Raw genomic sequence first — 23,107 nt, 5'->3', positions numbered from 1 at the left:
CAGAGAGCTGGTAGAGCTGAAACTCTGAAAGAGTTCATTTCAGTAAATACTGATGGAGGGCTGTGTCCCTGCCAAGTACAAGCTGAGGTTCCAGGCTGTATGTGCACATTGTCAGTTAGGAGTCATTTAGCTTAACCTGAGATTTTTAGCCATTCCAAAAACGTCTTTTCTGAATGTTCTAAATTAGTCAAGAAATCCTTTTCATAAAGCCCTAAGTTCATTCAGGCAGTCAGCAAGATGAAACAACAAACAAACATTTGCTTGATTTTCATGGACCCATTCCTGCCATTTCTAAGCAAATCTTGCTTCCACCCTTTCCAGCAAGATAGGACATACTTTGCTAGAGATGAACAAAGATTGACGGAAGACTCTAGGCTACAAGGACAAGGGAGGCATTGAGTTCAGGCTTGGTTTTTAATGTGGGAGCCGGGTGGAAGAATGAGACTGGTGTAATCCATCGTATTTGCTCTGATGAGGGGGTAGGTGGGATCTGAGGCACTGAGGGTGGCAAAGGAGAGCATGAGTGGGTAGGGATCAAGAAGGAGGGGCCACAGACATGTGGAGGAAATGGAACCCTTCTGTTTGGTACCACTGCCTGCAGCTAGCCACAGCCCAGGTAGACGAGAGGCAGGGGTAGGGTCCACTCAGAGTCACCTGTTGAATGAACAAGGCAGGAAATGCCTTGAATAGTAGCCACTCACTCTCATCCAACCCACTCCCACATACCTGCATGTTTGTGCATACCTGTGACACACCACACACTCCTCCATTCTCTCCCTCCCACTCCCTCCCTCCTCCTTTTCTTTCTCTCCCACTAAACTCTAAGGGCCTGGTGCCTTCTCAGGCTCATGTCTTCGTCCGCAAACCTTACATAATGCCTGACAAATTCCCTCTACCCCTCAATAGCTCCTTGGTGACATTACTTGGGCTACGACTCGTTTTCCTTTTCTGAAAGACAAGGAAAATCGTTAATGCCACAGGGTGGTTGTGAGATTAAACGAAATAAACAGTGAGAAGTGCTTCCCATGGCACCCAGTGTCCACGTGCCTTCCTCCAGCACATCACCTATGTGCTCTCGTCCTCTCTGTTGCCACGAGCCCAATCATTCCTCAGGGACTCGAGCGGCTGTGCGCCAGGTACCAGGAAACCAAGTGCCTTTCACACTGTTGCTTTCATTCTTCCTCACCGAACCTTTTGAGGGAGGAATAATTTTTCCTTTTCTGTAGCTGAGGCTAAAAAGAAAAGTGAAGCAACTTTCCCAAGAGCCCACAGCTAGTGAACCATCGTGCTAAGGGGCCCACACAGCTCCAGAACTAGAGTGCTTTCTGCATAGCCGGCCCAGCTATGACATGAAGCTGCATCTGGCACGTGTTGAGGAAGGGGACATTCTTTTCTACTTCAACAGTTATGATTTACTAAAAAGTCCATGCTTGCAACCCCGGACTTCCACTAAGCATATCAGTCTTCTTTGGCGAGTCATGTATTCTGAGTTCTCTCCCCTCACTAGACTCTGAGATGCTTCGGGGTTAGAGACCTTGCTTGTTTTATTATAATTACATCTTCCTGCCTCGTTCTTGGGACAGCTCACTCAATTTGTGTAGGTTGACTATATGAACGAATATTTACAAGGAAGATCCATGTCCTGTAGTGAATTCAATCCAAGTCCAGTTGAGAGAAGGGGAAAAGCAAACAGGGGAGGTTCCCATCATGCCGAGGTGCACGCAGACTCTCCTCAGTATAAGACCTTCCCCAGCTATACACACACCCTCCATTCCCGGACACGCAGACAAATGCATTTTCAATTGTGACTATTTAACTATTTTTCAGTTTGTGAAGAAATACGGAAACATCATGAGCATGCAGCTCGGTGACTTGCCTTTAGTTCTTGTAACTGGATTGCCCTTGATCAAAGAAATCCTTGTCGACCAGAACCAAATCTTTGTGAACCGCCCTATAACTCCTATCCGAGAACGTATCTTTAAGAACAATGGTAAGTTTCTTAACCAATGTAAGATGGCTATGTTTGATATTTTATGGTGTGTTAAAGGTGCCTCTGTGACTATAATTCTCCAACACTCTCAGGGAGCAGGCCCATTATAAAATTCCTGAAATTAAAGAAAGCTGGATGCTGGATGCCCACATTTCCCTATTGAAGGCACCCCCTTAAAGAACTTGGCAGGTCCTATCAGGGATTTGGAAGAAGCTGTGTCTCCTGCATGAACTCACTCTGGAAACACTGATAAACAAGTAACTGCATTACTCAGTGATAGCGGAGGAAGAGGCAATGCATTCTCGGTATTTCTGCTTCCCACTCCAGTCTCTTCCCCTAGGCAAATCGAGGTGGACCTGCTTCCTTCTGCTGCTTATGTAAGTCCCTCTTCTTGCCTCTAGTTCCATATGCTTCTTTGTTAGGGCTGTTCCCACAGGGTATCTCAAGCCTTCCATTCTGTGTTAGACCAGTTTGGCAAGAATACTTAAAATTATCATTAAATAAATGTAAACACTACTATATGTTGGCCAACTGAACATAATAATAAAAATAAATAAGTAAATAAATATATAAAATCTCTGTAAGCCCCCCCCCCAAATGTTTTTTTCAGTTTCTTTATTGGTTATGTAGATACAGTCAAGTTTTTTTTCCTGCTATTTCTAAAGTTAGTTTTAGGAATTATTTCTTAGAAAATTCATTTTATAAATAAATAAACAAATAAATAAGTAAATGTAAACATTTAAAAATCTAAATGGATAACTCAAATCTATTACTCTACCCAAGCACCATTTTTTCAGGTGCTTCCCAATTCCTTTTTGAAATAGTCCATCTTCCAGCTCTAAGACCACTCCCTGCATTTATTTTGTGAAGCATAGTGCTAGGCACTATCAACACAACCGTGAGTAATGCAGATAAAATCCATGTCCTTAGGTAATTTACATTCTAATCAGAAAAACAGTATCGATGAGCTCTAATAACTTAAAGCATTAGTCTCATTAAGATATGTTTAGGATGCATTTGTTAGGGGGATCTAATCTAGTCCTGGGATTCAAGGACAGCTAATATAAATAAATGGCAATCAGTTTATAGATGTGAAGAGGCAATGGGCAGATGGAATAGAATAGGAACAGTCCCTGAGGTAGGAAGAAGGACAGTGAACTTGAGGGGTAGAAGTGGCCAGTGTGACAAGTACAGGGATTGAATGGAGATAACGAAAGGAAGATGGAGCTGCTGGGCTCGGCAAGGAACTGTTCACGCGAGCTCTTGTTAGGGTGTTGGGCTTTACACTAATAACAATGGAAGCTCTTGAATGATTTTAAGTAGAGGCAGGAATCACCATATTTACACTGCACATTTTAAAAACTTATGTAGGTTGCAGTGTAGGAAATGGTATACAGGGAGCAAGACACTATGGCAGCATTTCAGGTTAGAGAAGGTTGTAGCTTAGACTAGGGAGATGGCAAGAAATGACAATAGAGTAGACTAGACCAGGTTAGTACCAGTGAAGATACAAGAATTTAAGGTATCCCGGGGGGGGGGTAAATCCAATAAGATATGATGACCTAAATAGAGGGAGAAGGAAAGCAGAATGAGGTATTGAGGTGGACACCCAAGTGGATAGATAGTGGAAAGGAGGAACATTTGGAGGAGGACAGGTTAGTTTAGCTTGGCTTGGGTGTGGAGTTGTATGGAGAACATCGTGAATCCAATCATGGATATGCTGAGTTTGAAAGGCTCTTAAGTAGGCAAAGTCAGGCGGACAGTTGCCTGTGTGTCTGGAGCTCAGGGACAGAAATAAATGATCACTATCAATAGATGTTATTTAAAAATTTAGGAGTTGATGAGATTTTCCAGGAATGGAATTTTGGGGAAGAAGAGAAGAGGCCTTATACCTTATCTTGAAGAACTCCATCATTTCAAAATTTGATAGGAGACGATGAGCCAGCAAAAGATACGGCAAGGAGGAAAATCTGGAGGGTGTGCTGTCCTGAGCACCGCTGGAAAGGAGGGCTTCAGGAGAGAAGCGCCCCATGCTGCTGAAAGATCAAGAAAGATTAGGTTGAAAAGTTTCCCTGGATTTGACAAAGATGGCCATCTCATAGAGATGGTGGAGGTCAAAGCCAGGCACTAAAAGGAGAGTACTCTGGAGGTGAAGAAAAGAAGGGAGGGTGGCCTTATCTGTGTTGTAAAAACAAATGATGAATTGTTGAACACAGCAAGATGATGCTTTTTTTTTTTTTTCCTTTACCTTTCCTTGTGCTATTCTTTCTGCATGGAATAGTCACTCTTCCTTGCTTTCTTGAATCATTCCTTCATCTTTCAAGGTCCAGTTTAGATAAGACTCTCCTGGAGCACCTTGCCTCCTTATGAGTATGTATTTTATCCATAAGTGCATTCTTAGTTTGTAGCATAAAACAAATATTTCTGTAGACTTACATGACTAGTAATCAAAGCATGAGCTTTGGAATCCAGCAGACCTGAATTTGAATGCCTCTTCAGCTGCTTACTGTGACCCTGCAAGTTTATCTTTTGTGCCTCAGTTTTCTCAACAGCAAAATGGGAGAGGGGAGTAAAGATTAAATTTCTGTAAATGCTAACTTACATAATGCCGTAAAAACACTCAAGTTCCTCTACTACAAGCAATCAGTAATGCTAGCCACTATATCCGCTACTTTGGGATTATTGCCCTGAATAGTTTTCATGTGGCTTAACACCCTTCTCCTTCCCACCCTTACGTATTTGAATACCATTTGCCAGATATTTAAATAATAGAATAACAATACCATAATGTTGGCTTTCTCTTTTTTTTCAGGATTGATCATGTCCAGTGGCCAAACATGGAAGGAGCAAAGAAGGTTCACGCTGGCAACACTAAGGAACTTTGGCCTAGGAAGGAAGAGCTTAGAGGAACGCATTCAGGAGGAGGCCCATCACCTCATCCAGGCAATAGAAGAAGAGAATGGTGAGTTGTTTCCTAGGACAGGTGCAGGACTGTGACTCATTCATTCACTGAACGGTTACTTATTAAGTGCCTAAGTACCTCTCCTGTGCCCAGCACTGTGCCAGGCACTGAGAATATGACAGTGAACAACTCACCATGACCCTGCCTTCACGGAGCTCTAGGATTAAGCGCAAGAAGAGTGGTATTAAACACATTACTGACTTAAACTCGGGTCATCAGTTTGACTTCCCAGGTATTGGCCGAGTACTTGCTGTGTCAGACCCTGTGTAGGGGCTGTGGCCAGAGCCTCACAGGCAGCTCTATACTATGTCAAATGTCATGAAGACGAGACTCTCAGTAGAAGATAGAAAATGGAAACAAACTCAAGTTTCCATCTCTTCTTCCACTTCCAGGACAGCCTTTCAACCCTCACTTCAAGATGAACAATGCAGTTTCCAATATTATTTGTTCTCTCACCTTTGGGAAACGCTTTGAGTACGAGGATGAACAGTTTCAGGAATTGCTGAGGCTGCTGGATGAGGTCATGTATCTGGAGACATCAATGAGATGCCAGGTAAGGGGTTCTCTTTCTACATCTTGGGTAAGACTATTGGAGCTGATGTCAGATACAGATGGGTTCTTACTAAAATACCACCTTTTTGTTTAAGCTAAAGTATCACCTTTTACAATTGACTTCAACTCAAACTTATTTGAAATTGATCTGTTGACTTTAGTGTTTTTTGGTGATATTATTGGATATTTACTACATACAAAGAACATTTCTAAAATTCATGTGAAGTATAAAGCTTTACATGCTATACACCTACACATCCATGTTGTTTTATCTAAAAGCACGATGTTGCCATTGCCTTTGAGTCCCGGCCCTCCCTGTCCCTCCCTAACCCAGCCACTCGGCTGCCCCAGAAGTACTCTTCTGTGCTTGGCTCCTCCCTCGGCAGATCGTTTGCAGATTTATCTGTGCCAGCTGCTCTTTTCTTTTTTATATTCTGAATAGTATTTCATTGTATGAACATGCCACTGTTTGTTGTTGCTCTGTTCTCTATTGATGAACATTTGGGTTGCTTCCAGGTTGGGGATGTTACGAAGAGCTGCCATGAACATTCTTGGACAGTTGTCCAATGTGGACATGCCCACTCATTTCTCTTGAATTTATACCTGGACATAAAAGATGCCTAAATGCTTCAAAAGCAGTTACACCTCTTACATGCCCATTCACACTTGACATTATCAATCTTCTCATTCCATAGGGTATAGACCTTTGGGGTTCAAACTTCACCCTTTCCTTGGTGGACCCTGCTCTCCATTTTGTCCCTCTGAGTCTGTGAGTCTGTCAGAAACTCTGCTCAGCTTCTTGGTCTCTCAACCACTTTTCTGGATTTGGAAGACACTTCTGTGGGAGAAGTGGACTTGTTAAGGCCACCTTTATTTTTGTTTATTCCTGACAACCACCTTTGCCTGGAGCTTTATGGACCCATCGCATCAAAATCAGTAAAGCAGTTAGCATGATTCCTGGCACATCCCTCTGAGTCTGTGAGTCTGTCAGAAACTCTGCTCAGCTTCTTGGTCTCTCAACCACTTTTTCTGGATTTGGAAGACACTTCTGTGGGAGAAGTGGACTTGTTAAGGCCACCTTTATTTTTGTTTATTCCTGACAACCGTCTTTGCCTGGAGCTTTATGGACCCATCGCATCAAAACCAGTAAAGCAGTTAGCATGATTCCTGGCACATTCAAAGGGTGCAATGAATGTGAGCTATTATTATTATTGTTGTCAAATATATTTTTGAATTCCCTGTTCTCATTTCTAATCACAGTAGTCCCAACTCAGTAATTCCATGTTCTTCAGGCCTAGTAAGACAGGAAGTCATGAGAGTTCAGTGGGTACCCAGCTGACTTTCCCTAGGGAAAAGAAATTCCTGAGAGGGTAAGAAGGGGCAGTAGGGTAAGGCTATTAAGCATTTCCTGGAGTCCCAAAATAGGCCAGGCATCTCGATGGACAAATATACATTCTTTATCTCAGTTAATTTTTACTAAACAAAATAAAACAAAACAAAAAAAAACCCCTTTAAAGATGAAACGAAGCATCATGGTGTGTACAAGCAGATATGGGAGCATGTAAGTAAATGCAGATAGTGGTCCACTGGCCCTGGCTAGGTGCTGTATGGATCTCATGTCATTCAGTCACCAGAATAATCCCAGGGCCCCACTAGCAGCTACTTAAATTAAGGAGAAACAAACTATCATCACAATCATCATCATCACCAAAATATTATAGCTAGAAATAGCTATAGCTATTTTACCAATAGCAGAGCTGATGGACCTGTATCTGTCTCATTTTAAGTTTAGGTGACTTTCCATTATGTCATGCTTCTTTCTACCAGATATTATTAGAGAAAATACTTCTTTTTTTTTTTTTAAGATTTTTTATTTATTTATTCGACAGAGATAGAGACAGCCAGCGAGAGAGGGAACACAGGCAGGGGGAGTGGGAGAGGAAGAAGCAGGCTCATAGCAGAGGAGCCTGATGTGGGGCTCGATCCCATAACACCGGGATCACGCCCTGAGCCGAAGGCAGACGCTTAACCGCTGTGCCACCCAGGCGCCCCAGAGAAAAAACTTCTAAAAATACTTCATTTCAGTAAAATATGTCTTACACCTACATGGAGATTACATCATAGCGGGGCAGACAAATACATATACATAAGATATGTATATGTATTTTATACACACACATATATTAGTGATAATTACCGTGAAGGAAAATGAAACAGGACAAAGGAATGGAGAGAGGTTGGCAGGGGTGCTTACAGGATCATCAGCTTAAGACCACTCCAAGTGGTGACGTTTGAGCAGCACTTTAATGAAATGAGAGCTTAGAGTTGTACAGATTTCAGAGGAAGAGCGTTCTAGGTAGAAGGAATAGCCAATGTAAAGGCCCAAACAAGAACATCCTTGATGTCATCACAGAGGCCAGTGGTGCTGCACTGGAGTGAGTAAGAGAGAGCACGATGGCGGGGAGTGGTAGCAAAGCAAGTGACAGGCATGTGGGCAGCTGGTGCATGCGGAGCTTATGTCAGGAGAATGACGTAGAGCTTTGTCGGAGAGTCATAGAAAGTCATTGGAGGATTGAGAGCCAAGGAGTGAAATGATCTGATTAAACTGTTAAATGATGCCTCTGGCAGCTCTGTGGCAAACAGACTGGGAGTGGGTTAAGAATGGAATCAGTGAAGCTGATGGAGGCTATCACAGCATCCAGGTAAGAAAGGTTGGTGGTTTGTACTAGGGGACAGCATGGCTGGGGTGGTGAGATGTGGTCTGAAACTTGATACAGTTTGGATGGAGTGCTGAAATGTTTGGCTAGCAGGTGAGAAGAGGGTGAGAGAGAAGAGTCAAAGCGACCCAAGGTTTAAGAACGAGTAAAGATAGATAGAAAGAGAATATTGATTATTTCATCTTGAAAAGTGGGCACCAAATCGTCTCTATGAGTGTTTTGTTTTTCTCAATTAGCTCTACAATGTCTTTCCACGAATTATGAAATTTCTTCCTGGACCTCATCAAACACTCTTTAGCCACTGGGAGAAGCTGAAATCGTTCATTGCTCATATGACTGAAAACCACAGGAAAGACTGGAATCCTGCTGAACCAAGAGATTTTATTGACGCTTACCTCAAGGAAATAGAAAAGGTGAGGGAACCAAAGTTGTTTCTTTGTTCTTAAAGAGCAAATGGGGGTATACTAGTTTCCCATTGCTGCTGTAACAAATTACCACAAACCTGGGGGTTCCAAACACACTGATTTATTCTCTGACAGTTTTGGAGGTCAGAAATCTGAAATCAGTTTCACTGGGCCAAAATCAAGGTGTTGGCAGGGCTGGTTCCTTCTGGGGGCTCTAAGAAAGAGTCTGTTTCCTTGACTTTTCCTTCTGGAGGCTGCTTTGGCTAATGACCCCTTTTTCCATCTTCAAAGCCAGTATATTTGCCATAATGTGACAAATTTTATACTTGCCACATAAGGTAACATCCACAGGTTTCAGAGATTATGATACGGACATCTCTGTGGGCCATTATTTGGTTTACCACAGGGGAGTCAGGATAGAGGCAGCATTTCATAGAGTGCAGGGGTAGCATTAACTCAGGATTGACAAGGTAAGTAGAAATAAAGATAGGGGTTGAACGGTATTTGGCTTGAGGCCTTGGGGATGCCCAAATACTGCCTGTTCATCTTCTGTTCTCTGCCCTTTACCCATATCTGAAGGAGCTATATACAAAAGAAAACTTAACAAATGAGCTTCAAAGGACTCTTTCATTTTTAGTGGGACCTGTGCCCAGTTGCCTGCCCCTTTCCTTAGCCTCCAGTGCAGAACACAAGAAAAGCTGAGTTGGATGCTAGAGTCCAAGCTCAGGGCCCGAGTGAGACTTTTGCCTTCCTCCCTGATCTCCCTACCATCCACTTTCCAGCATTATAGGAAAGATGCAGGGAAAAGCCGGAGTGGATGTATAGCCTTCAGCACAGTAACCCCTGGGGTCAATACACATCCATGCATCAGCATCAGCGTCATAACCTTTCACTTGTCAGATTAGTTGGGCCTCCTCTTGGAGTTGACAGAATGGTGGGTTTCTATCCTTCCCATCTTTTATTTCACCGTGTTGGATAACATTAGCAGAAGCATCGATCTTTCCACAGAGGAGGAGACTTCACTTGGTAAATGTTGCGCAGGTATGGGGCCACACATCGAGAGGACTGTTGACACACTGAAGCTTCCACGGGAAGGTGATAAAGATGATGGAGTGCTGTGAGGAGTGGCTGATGGAATCAGAGTGGTTTCACCTAGGAAGGAAGAGATTAACAGGGAGATATGAAAATTGTTTTACATAAGAGGAATTCAGTTTATTCTTCCTTGGATCAGTACGAGCATGTGTTGAGTATCTGTTACGTGCTCTTTACATCTCATGTAATTCCTAATGCCATCTTAAAGGGCATGTGTATTTCATTTCTATTTTCTGAAACAGGAAACTGAAGTGCAGAGAGATTCAGTGACTTGCCCTAGGTCATGCAGATAGTGAACGATGTAGCTTAAATTGGAGTCCAGGCCTGTCTTTCTACTAAACTGCTTCTCTTTCCACCGTCCTAATAGATTCTCCCGAATTATAGGCATAAACAAAAGGGTTGTCTTGCTTTTCACCCACCAAAGCTAACAAAAGCTTCCAGCACTTGGGGCAGGAGGATGCTAGCGATATTGCCGTCATAAGAATTTACCTCTTTAGATGGCCAAAGTGAAAGATATTTTTCCTGGGGATCTTTTCTTCCATGTTCTTGCCCTAGGATGAAGCCCCTGTATGTTGCAGCAACCAAGAACCAACTGAATAAACCAATAAACACTGTGCTTTCTAGAATAGGGACAATGCTGCTTCAAGTTTCCATGGAGAAAACCTCATCTGTAGCACCCTGGACCTCTTCTTTGCTGGAACTGAGACAACTTCAACAACACTGCGCTGGGGTCTGCTTTACTTGGCCCTCAACCCAGAAATCCAAGGTGAGCATGTCAGTGAGTGTGGCTGAGCCAGGACAGAATGGTGCCTCCTGGAGTATACTGCCCCCGAGCTGGGGCTAGGAGATAGCATGGTAGAATGAAAAGACAGGACATTCGTGAGGTGATGTGGACTTGAGAATAGGTATCTTCTTCAGTTTATCTGTTAGGATTCTGATGGGTTCACATCATACCAATACAACAGAGTCCCTGCCCTCAGGACACTCAGAGTCTAGAGGGGAAACAATGAAGTCAATTGACATTGTGGTGAGTTCCAGGAAAAGACTTACATTCTTACATGAAATCTGGTTACAGCCTTCCATCCTTGTAAGTAATGTCTTCCACTGCCCTGCGGATAATATTCAAACTCTTTAGTCTGGCATATCATGCCTTCTGATGTGCCTCCGTCTGTCTGTCCAGCCTCAGCTCCATCCACCCTGCATGGTGGTCTCATTAAATTACATGTTGTTTTCTTTGCACTGTCCTTATTTATGCCTCTGCCATCAGGCCGGCTCTTCCCTCTACCACTTGTGCAGTTCCCCAACTTCTTTACGTGGTGAATCACCAGGTGCAGTTGAAGAATCTGCTCAGATACACCCTCTCCTAAGATGTTCCCCCACGCTTGCAGGCAGCTACTTCCTCTAACACACCTCCACTACTGTGCTGATTGCACATTATTCATGTGTCTTCCATAAAGACTGTTGTCCATTCAAAGGCAGGGATTTTTTTAATAATATTTTTTATTATATTATGTTAGTCACCATACAGTACATCCCTGGTTTTTATGTAAAGTTCCATGATTCATTAGTTGCGTATAACACCCAGTGCACCATGCAATGCGTGCCCTCCTTACTACCCATCACCAGCCTATCCCTTTCCCCTACCCCCTCCCCTCTGAAGCCCTCAGTTTGCTTCCCAGAGTCCATAGTCTCTCAAGCTTCATTCCCCCTTCTGATTACCCCCCTTTCTTTATCCCATTCTTCTCCTGCCGATCTTCCTAGTTCTTATGTTCTATAGATGAATGAAACCATATGATAATTGTCTTTCTCTGCTTGACTTATTTCACTTAGCATTATCTCCTCCAGTGCCGTCCATGTTGCAGCAAATGTTGAGAAATCGTTCTTTCTGATAGCTGAGTAATATTCCATTGTATATATGGACCACAACTTCTTAATCCAGTCATCTGTTGAAGGGCAGCTCGGCTCCTCCCACGATTTAGCTATTGTGGACAATGCTGCTATGAACATTGGGGTGCATATGGCCCTTCTCTTCACTATGTCTGTATCTTTGGGGTAAATACCCAGTAGTGCAATTGCTGGATCAGAAAGGCAGTGATTGTTATAATCTTTTTTTTTCTTTCTCTCTAGGACCCAGAACAGTTTGAGCATATGAGAGATGGGCTATTAGGATATAGTTTTTCAAACTGTGGGTAACAGTTTATTAATGGGACATAAAATCAATTTAGTAGATCAAGACCAACATTTTTCCCTAAAATAAAAACAGAAAAGATCAGAGTACTTCCTATGTACTAGGGATAAATCTGTTCATGAAACTTTTATACACAGAAGTATGTTTTATATGTATGTATATTTATGTTTATGTGTCTAGAGTCATGATGTGAAAGGCTTTTGGAACTATGAATTACATTTTCTAAAAAGTTGAGAAGCTACCTCATTAGGATATAGATTTGGCTTCTGTAATAGGGTCTCTAAAATAACAATAGCTTAAAATGACAGACGTTTATACCCAACTTCATAGCACCTTTATTCAGAATGGCTAAAAGGTGGAAGCAACCCATGTGTCCATGAATGGAAGAATGGGTAAACAAAATGTGGAACAGGGTGGAATATCATTCAGCCTTAAACAGGAAGGAAATTCTGACACATGCTCTAACATGGATGAACCTTGAGGACATTATGCTAAGTTAAATAATACAGTCACAAAAAGACACATACTGTATAATTCCATGTGTATGAGGTTTCTAGAGTAGCCAAATTCATAGAAACAGAAAGTACAATGGTGGTTTCCAAGGGCTTGGGGTAGGAGAAAATGAGAAGTTATTGTTCAATGGATAAACAGTTTCAGTTTTTCAAGATGAAAAGTTCTGGAGATTGGATGCACAAGGTGAATATATATACAACATCATTAAACTGCATGCTTAAATACGGTTAACATAATAAATTTTATGTCACATGTATTTTACCACAATTTTAAAAACATTTTAAGTGGCCAGTAAAAAAGAAATTCACTTTCTCTATTTCTCTCTAAAGTAAAAAAGCCTAAGCTGGACTTGCAGAGCTCTTTGGGTTCTGAGCTCCTTCCAGCATGTTGCTCTGTTGTATCCAGATGTCCTTGTTGGCACTCTCAAAGATGGCTCACTTCAAGGGCTGCCTTTCCTCGAGTCGGAAGGGAAGAAGAAGAAGGAAATGCACACCCTCCCTTTAAGGACATGTTTTAAGTATCAAACATCCCTTCTACATATATTCTATTGACCACAATTTAGTCCCATGGTCATACTTAGTCACAAGGGAATCTGGGAAATGTAGTCTGTACCTGGGCAACCAGGTGTCCAGCTAAAATCTCTATTATTGTTAAAAAAAAAAAAAAGAGGAAAAGAGGTAAATTTGGGGCACAATTAAAATTTTCTTTGATTTGTTGGGTGCTCACCTAAATCAGTTCATATAAATCTCAAGACATCCTGAAGAGGAATGTAGATTATCTTCACTAATAAGAGAAAACTGAGGCTCAAAGAGTTGAAGTAACTTGCAACAATGTTGCAGAGCAGGAGCTCGAAACCAGATACGTCTAAAACCCAGGCCCGCTTTTCACTCTGAAAAACCTGCTGGGAAACCAGTCTATAGTGCCTGCGATAGTTTTAGCCCCCACCCCCCTTTTTTAATTCTTTAGCCATTTTGACCCTGATTATTCCATTCTTCAGCCTAATCAGGCATTAGGGAGGTTGTGGAATAATAGAACAATAGAACCTTCTTTTCCAGAAAAAGTCCAAGCTGAGATCGACAGGGTGATTGGCCGGTCACAGCTGCCAAGTATAGCTGCTCGGGAGTCCCTGCCCTACACCAACGCCGTCATCCATGAGGTGCAGAGAATGGGAAACATCATCCCCCTGAACGTGCCCAGGGAGGTGACAGGTGATACCACGCTTGCTGGATACTACCTGCCCAAGGTAACCAGGGACTCCCAGCTCAGATCTTTGAGCCCATCTTTTTAAATGGTAGAAACTCTGAACTGAAAGGGTGACCCGCACCCTTGTCCCAGGGAATCACTTAAACGGGAAGAGAGATATACTACACTTGAGATAATACTAGCTTTTTTTCCCTACGTGTGGTCTTTGGAACATTAATTCAACTAGGCATTAATAGGTATTATGGAGGGGAAGGAGGATTCTTTGGTCAAATGTGTTTAGGCAAAGACCAGCTTTTCTTTGCCGTGGGATGTCTCCGTTTTTTTACCATGTAATGTGCATTACGGATCTTTGTGGGAATACAGCAAGCAGAAGTTCTCAGTCAGACTTCACCACGGAACCCTGTACTTTGCCAGGTGGAGCTTCTCACAGCACTAGGGACCTGCCAGACCTGGGCAATTCTGCTTCACAATCATGGGGTTACAGAATATTAAAATATGAAGGGACCTTTGAGACTACCTGGGCCAATATCACCTTAATGCTGGTATGTATAGCATGATACTCCCCACAAGTGTTTTTCCAGCTTTTACATAAAACCCTGCAGTGGGACTGTCTACAAGGGAAGCCAATCCAGGTACTGCAGTATTAGTTATTTGAAAAGGAGAGAAGGGAATCAATGCTTATTAAGCAAGGAGTATGTGCCATGGCATGGACGCTATCGGTGCTTTCAAAAGGTCTTCATCGGTTCTCAGGACAACTGTTATTTCCATTTTATAAATTTGGAAGTCGAGGCTCAGGAGTGATTAAGCTTGCATAAGATAGCTCAGCTCTGAAGTGACACGAGCTGAGTTCCAGAAGCAGATCTGTTTTGTTTCCCAGGCTCATCTTTTCTGTACTATACCATGTTCTCTCCACAGGAGCTGCTTTACCTGCACTTGAAGAGAGTCTCTGCAATTGTTTTCAGTTGGTCTCTGTTAAATTTCTGTCCTCACAAAGGAAATTCTTTATTTAAATTCAGCTTGGTTAACATATACTGTAGTATTAGTTTCAGGGGTAGAATTTAGTGATTCATCAGTTGCATATAACACCCAGTGCTCATTACACACCACGTGCCCTCCTTAAAGCCTGTCACCCAGTTACCCCATCCCCCCACCATCTCTTAGGGTTTGCCTCCCTCTTTGTTTTCATCTTATTTTATTTTTCCTTCCCTTCCCCTATGTTCATCTGTTTTGTTTCTTGAATTCCACATATCAGTGAAATCCTATGGTATTTGTCTTTCTCTGACTGACTCATTTCACTTCGCATAATACCCTCTAGTTCCATCCACACTGCTGCAAATGTTAAGATGTCATTTTTGATGGCTGATATTTCATTGTTTATATATACCCCATCTTCATCCATATTCATCTGTTGATCAACATCTTGATCAAGCTCTTTCTAGATTTTGGCTATTGAGGACACTGTTGTTATAAACATTGGGGAGCATGTTCCCCTTCAAATCACTAGGTTTGTATCGTTTGGATAAATACCAAGTAGTATAATTGCTGGGTGGTAGGGTAGCTCTATTTTCAACTTTCTGAGGAACCTCCATACTGTTTTCCAGAGTGGCCGCACCAGCTTGCTTTCCCACCAACAGTGTAAGAGGGTTCCCCTTTCTTCACATCCTCACCAACATCTGTTGTTTCCTGAGTTGTTCATTTTAGCCATTCTGACTGGTGTGGGGTGGTATCTCATTGTGGTTTTGATTTGTATTTCCCTGATGCTGAGTGATGTTGAGCATTTTTTCATGTGTCTCTTGGCCATTTGTATGTCTTCTTTGGAGAAATGTCTGTTCATGCTTCTGCCCATCTCTTGATTAGATTACTTGTTCTTTGGCTATTGAGTTTGATAAGTTCTTTACAGATTTTGGATACTAGCCCTTTATCTGATAAGACATTTGCAAATACCTTCTCCCATTCTGTAGTTTGTCTTTTGGTTTTGTTGACTGTTTCCTTTGCTGTGCAAAAGCTTTTTATCTTGATAAAGTCTCAATAGTTCATTTTTGCTTTTGTTTCCCTTGCCTTTGGAGAGTATCTAGAAAGAAGTTGCTACTGCCGAGGTCAACGAGGTTGTTGCCTATGTTCTCCTCTAGGATTTTGATGGATTCCTGTCTTTTATCCATTTTGAGTTTATCTTTCTTTATGGTCTAAGAAAATGGTCAAGTTTCATTCAGCTACATGTGGCTGTCCAATTTCCCCAGCACATTTATAGAAGAGACTCCTTTTTCCATTGGATATTCTTTCCTGCTTCGGCGAAGATTAGTTGACCATAGAATTGAGGGTCCATTTCTGGGTTCTCTATTCTGTTCCATTGATCTATGTGTCTGGTTTTGTGCCAATACCATACTGTCTTGATGACTACAGCTTTGTAATGGAGATTGAAGTCTGGCATTGTGATGCCCCCAGCTTTGGTTTTCAATATTCCTCTGGCTATTCGGGGTCTTTTCTGGTTCCATACAAATTTTAGGGTTGTCTGTTCCAGCTCTGTGAAAAATGCTGATGGCATTTTGATAGGTATTGCATTGAATGTGTAGATTGCTTTGGGTAGCATGGACATTACAACAGTATTTGTTCCTCCAATCCATGAGCATGGAACGTTTTTCCATTTCATTGTGTCTTCCTCAATTTCTTTCATAAGTGTTCTATAGTTTTCTGAGTACAGATCCTTCAACTCTTTGGTTAGATTTATTCCTAGGTATGTTATGGTTTTTAGTGCAACTGTAAATGGGATCGATTCCTTAATTTCTCTTTCTTCTGTCTCATTGGTAGTGTATAGAAATGCAACTGACTTCTGTGCATTGATTTTCTTTTTTTTTTTTTAAAGATTTTATTTATTTATTTGACAGAGATAGAGACAGCCAGCGAGAGAGGGAACAAGCAGGGGGAGTGGGAGAGGAAGAAGCAGGCTCATAGCCGAAGAGCCTGATGTGGGGCTCGATCCCATAATGCCGAGATCACGCCCTGAGCCGAAGGCAGACGCTTAACCGCTGTGCCACCCAGGCGCCCCTGTGCATTGATTTTCTATCCTGTGACTTTACTGAATTCCTGTACATAGAGTATCACGTCATTTGCGAAGAGTAAAAGTTTGACTTCTTCTTTGCTGATTTGGATGCCTTTTATTTCTTTTTGTTGTCTGATTGCTGAGAGTAGGACTTCCAGTACTATGTTGAACAACAGTGGTGACAGTGGACCTCCCTGTCATGTTCCTGACCTTAGGGGAAAAGCTCTGTTTTTCCCTCTGGAGAATGATATTTGTTGTGGGTTTTCGTATATGGCTTTTATGCTATTAAGGTATGTTCCCTCTATCCTTACATGGCAGAGAGTTTTTATCAAGAAAGGATGCTGTATTTTGTCAAAATTTTTTTCTGTGTCTATTGAGGGGATCATATGGCTCTTGTCCTTCCTTTTATTAATGTGGTGTCTCACACTGATTGATTGATTTACAGATGTTGACCACCCTTGCAGCCCAGGAATAAATCCAACTTGGTCGTCATGAATAATCCTTTTAATGTACTGTTGGATCCTATTACTAGTATCTTGGTGACAATTTTTGCATCCATGTTCATCAGGGATATTGGTCTGTAATTCTTTTTTGTCTTTGTCTGGTTTTCGGATCAAGGTAATGCTGGCCTCGTAGAATGAGTTTGGAAGTTTCCTTCCATTTCTGTATTTTTGAAACAGTTTCAGAAAAATAGGTATTAATTCTTCTTTAAATATTTGGTAGAATTCTGCTGGGAGACCATCCAGCCTTTGACTCTTGTTTGTTGGGAGATTTTTGATTACTGATTCAATTTCCTCACAAAGGAAATTTTGTTCTCAAGCGGCCCACCAGTCTTAAGATCTCGGCAGACGGCTCTCCTCTGCCCCCTAGTGTCCTCTCTCCACATTGCACATTTACAGTTCCTTTTCTTTCTCAAGACCTTGGTCAGCCTCTGTGGATCCATTCCAACTTGTCTAGGTCCCTCTGCATGTGTCTTATCTGGGGTCTCTCTCAACAGGCAGAAACCGAGGAGCCTATCCATTCCTATACCTGTTCCTACAGCTGTTTCCATTCACTGTTTTCTTACTGAATGACACCTTGCGGGTGAAGGCTGAGGTCTAAATTATTTCACAGCAGCTGTTTGCATTTTTCTAGCAATTCATTTAGTTCAACAGACTCATTCTGTCACTGATTTTTTAATATCAGCTTTAACTAAGACCCTGGGAACTGAGAGAGCTAACTGACTATACCTTGTAGAGGCAAGGAGCGAGCCATGGCTTTGACATGAACTAGACCTTGTACAAATCATGGCTCTACCTCCTCCTCCCACTGTGTGACTCTGGGCATGTCACTTAATGTCTCAGAGCCGATTTATTTATCTGTAAAATGCTTTTAAAACTACTTCATAGGTGGAGATAAAATGAGATCATGCATGTAGTGTTTAGTATAGAAAGTGCTCAAAATAGCAGTTATTAATTTAATAAATGTCCATTAAGCATCTAAAATGCTCCCATCTGCGAAAGCAACTCTGAATAAAATAATCACGCAAGTATATACTTACAAACTATAGCTGCCCAGCGGGGAGAACTCACTGGCTTCCATAAAGATACAGGCCAGCTGGAATGGGGAGGAGAAGCAGGAGTGGTCAGAGAGGACTTCCAAAGGGAAGTGTTGTTTGAGGATTAAAGGGTGATTGAGAGTTAGCTCAGTGACAGAGTAGCGAAGAAGGGCATTCCAGGCAAGGTGAATGGCTTGCAAAAAGGCCTGGAAATGAGTGAGAACATAGCATTTTTGAGAAGCTGAAAGCAGGCCTCTGTATGTGAGGGCAGGTAGAAGGAGAGTGGTCCAGACAGAGGTCAGGGTGGTGGGAAGCTACTGAAAGATATTCAAGGGTGGGTGGATGGGTGTGGCATCACTAAGTCATGTTCCAAGCTCACTCTGCTTTTAACGCGTGGAGCAGATTGAAAGGGGAGACATTATGGGCATAGTTGGGCAACTCTTGCAGGAGTCTAGGCATGCCAGCTGGTAGGCTGGACTAAGGCAGGGGTAGACACAGAATGGAGGCGATAGAATCAAGAGACATTTAAAGTAAAATTGATCAGCCTCAGTGAAGGATTGGATGAAGGCAGAAAGGGGGAAAGGGAGACAATATGGAGGACTCCTGGGTTTCTTGCTATGTACCTGGATGGATAGTGGTTCCTTTTGCTGAGGCACCTGATTCTATTAGTCAACCTCCTATGGAGTGTACCAGACACTGGAGGGAAGAGATGGATGAGACATCTTTTACCTGGTGGAGCTGCCATTGTTATCACTTTGCTGAGCGGCTGGGTGGATTTTGGTACGACGGTACTGACTAGCCAACTGTAGTTAATTCTCTCATTGATGGAGATATGTCCCTGTAGAAAGATCCATTCTGCAGTCAATAGAAGCTACACTTCCCTGGGCAAATTCCCTGCAAGCCCATCATTTTAAGCTGTCCCATCACAAAGAGCAGGGACCCCAGTGGGTGGGTGGGGGATTGGGCGCAGAAGACAGTGAGTTGGAGAGAGTGAGGGAGTCCAGGGGTGGGATGTAGTCAGGCCCTGGCATAGGAGTCAGGGAACTGCGACTCTTCTGAGTAGGTGTGTTGCATGGGTCAAGCCTTGCCTGAGTCTTTGCTGCCTTCTCTAGGGTACCATGATCCTGACCAATCTGACTGCACTGCACAGGGACCCTGCAGAATGGGCCACCCCCGACACGTTCAATCCGGAGCATTTTCTGGAGAATGGACAGTTTAAGAAAAGGGAAACCTTTCTGCCTTTCTCAGTAGGTGAGTTGTAACAAACAGGAGTGTCAGTATCCAGAGTTCCTCTCTTAGCCCTCCCCCTATTCTTCTCCCTGCTACAAATGCTACACAGAGCCCACACTGTGGAATACATGGTGGTCTGCTTATCAGTAACTTAAAAATAAATATAGATTGGTTTTCTGATCCAGTATCACTTTGCTGATGACACTTCGGCTCAGAAGGGGAGGACCTGGAATTTGAATGCATGTGGTAAGGACTGAGTGCATCTGAGGTGATTCTGATTAGATCTTCTTTGTCTTACTTCACCTCATTCTATGTCATCTTTGCTCACATTGGACAAGTCCCTTCCTAATAGGAAAGCTGCCATGAGATGTAGGAATACCTTCCAGTCTTCTGTCTACAGTAGCTTCAAGTTCTGTTATTTCAGTACCAAGTCCCAGCCGTATATTTCAAGGATTATAATTATTCTTGCCTCACTGGTGCTTTGCTATTGAGAATTTTATCATACCCTCTTAATTAGACTTCATTTGTAAGCACATTATCTCATTTAATCTTTGCAGGAACCCAGTTATTAATAATTAGACAGGAAAGTGATTGGTATTTCCATTCTTAATACAAGGAAACTAAGAATAAGAGAGTTGTTTCTTTTTTTTTTTTTTAAGATTTTATTTATTTATTCATTCGACAGGGATAGAGACAGCCAGCGAGAGAGGGAACACAAGCAGGGGGAGTGGGAGAGGAAGAAGCAGGCTCATAGTGGAGGAGCCTGATGTGGGGCTCGATCCCATAACGCCGGGATCACGCCCTGAGCCGAAGGCAGACGCTTAACTGCTGTGCCACCCAGGCGCCCCAAGAGAGTTGTTTCTTATCCAAGATCCAGTGCTCAAGGAATTGGGGGAACAGGGCCTTAGGCTCAAGGTTTTATATGTCTAGTCTACTGCTCTTTACCACAACTAGAATGTAACTCACCTTCCCACTTAAAGGCCCTTCCACTTTCAGAATTCATTCCATAGGTATCAGCACAGGTATGCATAACAAACAGTCCACAAACTCAGTGGCTTGAAACGGTAAGTTATTAAAACAATATTATTGCTTACAAGTCTATGGTTCAGCTAGGTAGCTCTGCTGGTCTTAGCTGGGCTTGTTCACGTGTTTGGGAGGTCAGCTGGCTGAAAAGCTAATCTAGGATGACCTCAGCTGAAACAACAAAACTTCCCACACTATCTCTCATTCTCTATCAGGCTAGCCTGGTTTGTTTACATGTTAGTGTTAAGATCCCAAGAGAGAGAACAGAAGTAATGTCTCTGAATGCTCAGGAACTGGCATTCTGTCACTTCTATTGGCTAGTGCAAGTCCTAAGGTCGGTCCCAATTAAGGGAAGGGAAAATACTATAATTTTTGGTAGGAAAGGTTATGAAGTCACATTGCAAAGGAAGGGGGTACACAGAGTAGAGGGGAACTGGAGCTGTTTTTGCAGTCGTTCTTATCTCTCTTTGTGATTGAGAATCAGAAATGCATGACCTCACAACCTGAATCTAATCACGAGGAAACATGAAAGACACTTACCAAGTAATTTGTCATCTTCAAGAAAGCCAATCATATAGACCTGGAATGTATAGAGACACACACACACACACACACACACACACACACACAATGGAATAGTATTCAGCCATAAAAAAGGAATCTTGCCATTTGCAACAACATGGATGGAGTTAGAGAGTATTATGCTAAGTGAAATAAGTTAGAGAAAGACAAATACCGTATGATTTCAGTCATGTGTAATTTAAGAAACAAATGAACAAAGGAAAAAAAAAAGAAGAGAGAGAGACAAACCAAGAAACAGACTCTTAACTATAAAGAACAAACTCATGGTAGCCAGAGGGGAGGGAGGTGGGGGGATGGGTGAACTAGGTGATGGGGAGTAAGGAGTGCACTTGTCGTGATGAGCACCGAGTAATGTGTAGAATTGTTGAAGTGCTATATTGCACATCTGAAACTCATATAACACTGTATGGAATTAAAATGAAAAGCTCAGTTAAAAAAAAAAAAAAGCCAGTTGTGGAAGCTGAGGAGTCACTTGCATGAATGCCAAATGCAACAGCTGATACTCAACAGGTCCCTTTACAATAAACGGCATTGTTGGGACAACTGGCAAGACCTGACTGGGGGTCTTGGGGGCAAAATGGTGGTAACGAGTCCATGTTTTCCTGCATTGGTAGTTACGTCGGAGAATGTCCTTCTTTTTAGGAAATACATACTAAAGATTTCATAGGTAATGTAGACGATGTACTTTCAAATAAATCACTCAGGAGAAACAGGTTCTTTGTATTATTCTTGCAAGTTTTCTGTACTTTGAAAGTGTTTCAGAATAAAAGGCATGATATGGAAAGTATCACAATAAAGAACTGTAATACACAGAAAGCTATTTCAGTAATCCTGCCACTGAAAACGTTTTATTTAAAGGTAGCCTTTAAAATTATATTCTTCTATTTTTTGACAATTAACCAGATGAAGTTAATGCTAAGCTATTTTGCAGCTAGAACGTTTATTATTATCCAGGGATGTGTTAAGATACTTTGTTTTGGGGGTGCCTGGATGGCTCCAGAATTAAGCTCCTGCCTTTGGCTCAGGTCATGATCCTGGGTCCTGGGATCGAGTCCCACATCCGGCTTGGCGGGGAGCCTGCTTCTCCCTCTCCACTCTGCTTGTGCTCTCTCTCACTATCTCTGTTGCTATCTCTGTTTCTCTCAAATAAGTAAATAAAATTTTTTTTTTTAAAAAAAGATACTTTGTTTTGCTATATAAGTGATCAAATTCTTTGGTCTATTTAGATTCAGTGTGTAGCCCACACAACATATAAAATAAGGTTCCCATTTTATTTTTAGTTTTTTTTAAGGAGTGGGGGACAGAGGGAGAGAATCTTCAGCAGGCTCCATGCCCAGCACGGAGCCCAATGCCAGGCTTGATCTCACGACCCTGAGATTGTGACCTGAGCCAAAATCAGGAGTCAGACATTTAACTGACTGAGCCACCCAGGTGCCCCTAAAATAAGGTTCCCATTTTTTTTTTTAAGATTTTATTTATTTGAGAGAGCAAGCGCAAGCAGGGGAAGTGGCATGCAGAGGGAGAGGGAGAAGCAGGCCCCAACGAGCAGGAAGCCTGATGTGGGGCTTGATCCTAGGACCCTGAAATCGTGACCTGAGCTGAACTGAAGGCAGACACTTAACCAGCTGAGCCACCCAGGTGCCCCGAGGTTCTCATTTTAAACAAACACACACACACACACACACACACACACACACACACACACACACACACACACACTTCCCCTGATGCCCAAATCACATGGCTAGAAAGTGGAAGGAGTTGAACTGGATCTCCCTTCTGTCTCCAGGTCCTCCCCCACATAATAGGGAATGGGATGAGGCTAGGATGGTACCAACTGTGGGCCAAGGGGTGCAGCAAGGGCCCCATCTTAGAAGCAAACACCCCACTGGGGGAAGGACCACTGTGTATAAGGACTATTCAAGGAGCAAGCCTGAGATAATTCCAGTGTAGAGGACCATCCATGGCCATGGGATCCCCAGTCATTAGGGAGGAAAACATAAGGGAAAAATATTTTGCATTTTAGAAACCCTGCTCTGATATTTACTGGCTTATACTTTTCTAGTTTTAAGGAATG

The 23,107-nt window shown here is 42.5% G+C and overlaps 1 protein-coding gene across 1 annotated transcript in view; it reads left to right on the top strand.

Annotated features, from left to right (window-relative positions):
• The window catches only part of LOC100482335 (cytochrome P450 2J2), a 37,776-nt gene that overhangs the window by 13,822 nt on the left and 847 nt on the right, over positions 1-23,107 (top strand). The window contains exons 2-8 of the mRNA XM_002917199.4: positions 1,828-1,990; positions 4,803-4,952; positions 5,345-5,505; positions 8,458-8,634; positions 10,342-10,483; positions 13,474-13,661; positions 19,308-19,446. Of these exons, the coding sequence (XP_002917245.1) occupies positions 1,828-1,990; positions 4,803-4,952; positions 5,345-5,505; positions 8,458-8,634; positions 10,342-10,483; positions 13,474-13,661; positions 19,308-19,446 (1,120 nt within the window). The remainder of the gene's footprint in view (positions 1-1,827; positions 1,991-4,802; positions 4,953-5,344; positions 5,506-8,457; positions 8,635-10,341; positions 10,484-13,473; positions 13,662-19,307; positions 19,447-23,107) is intronic.

The sequence above is a fragment of the Ailuropoda melanoleuca genome, chromosome 2 (genome assembly GCF_002007445.2).
Source record: "Ailuropoda melanoleuca isolate Jingjing chromosome 2, ASM200744v2, whole genome shotgun sequence".
Taxonomy (NCBI): domain Eukaryota; kingdom Metazoa; phylum Chordata; class Mammalia; order Carnivora; family Ursidae; genus Ailuropoda; species Ailuropoda melanoleuca.
This window is presented reverse-complemented; position numbering and strand designations above follow the sequence as displayed.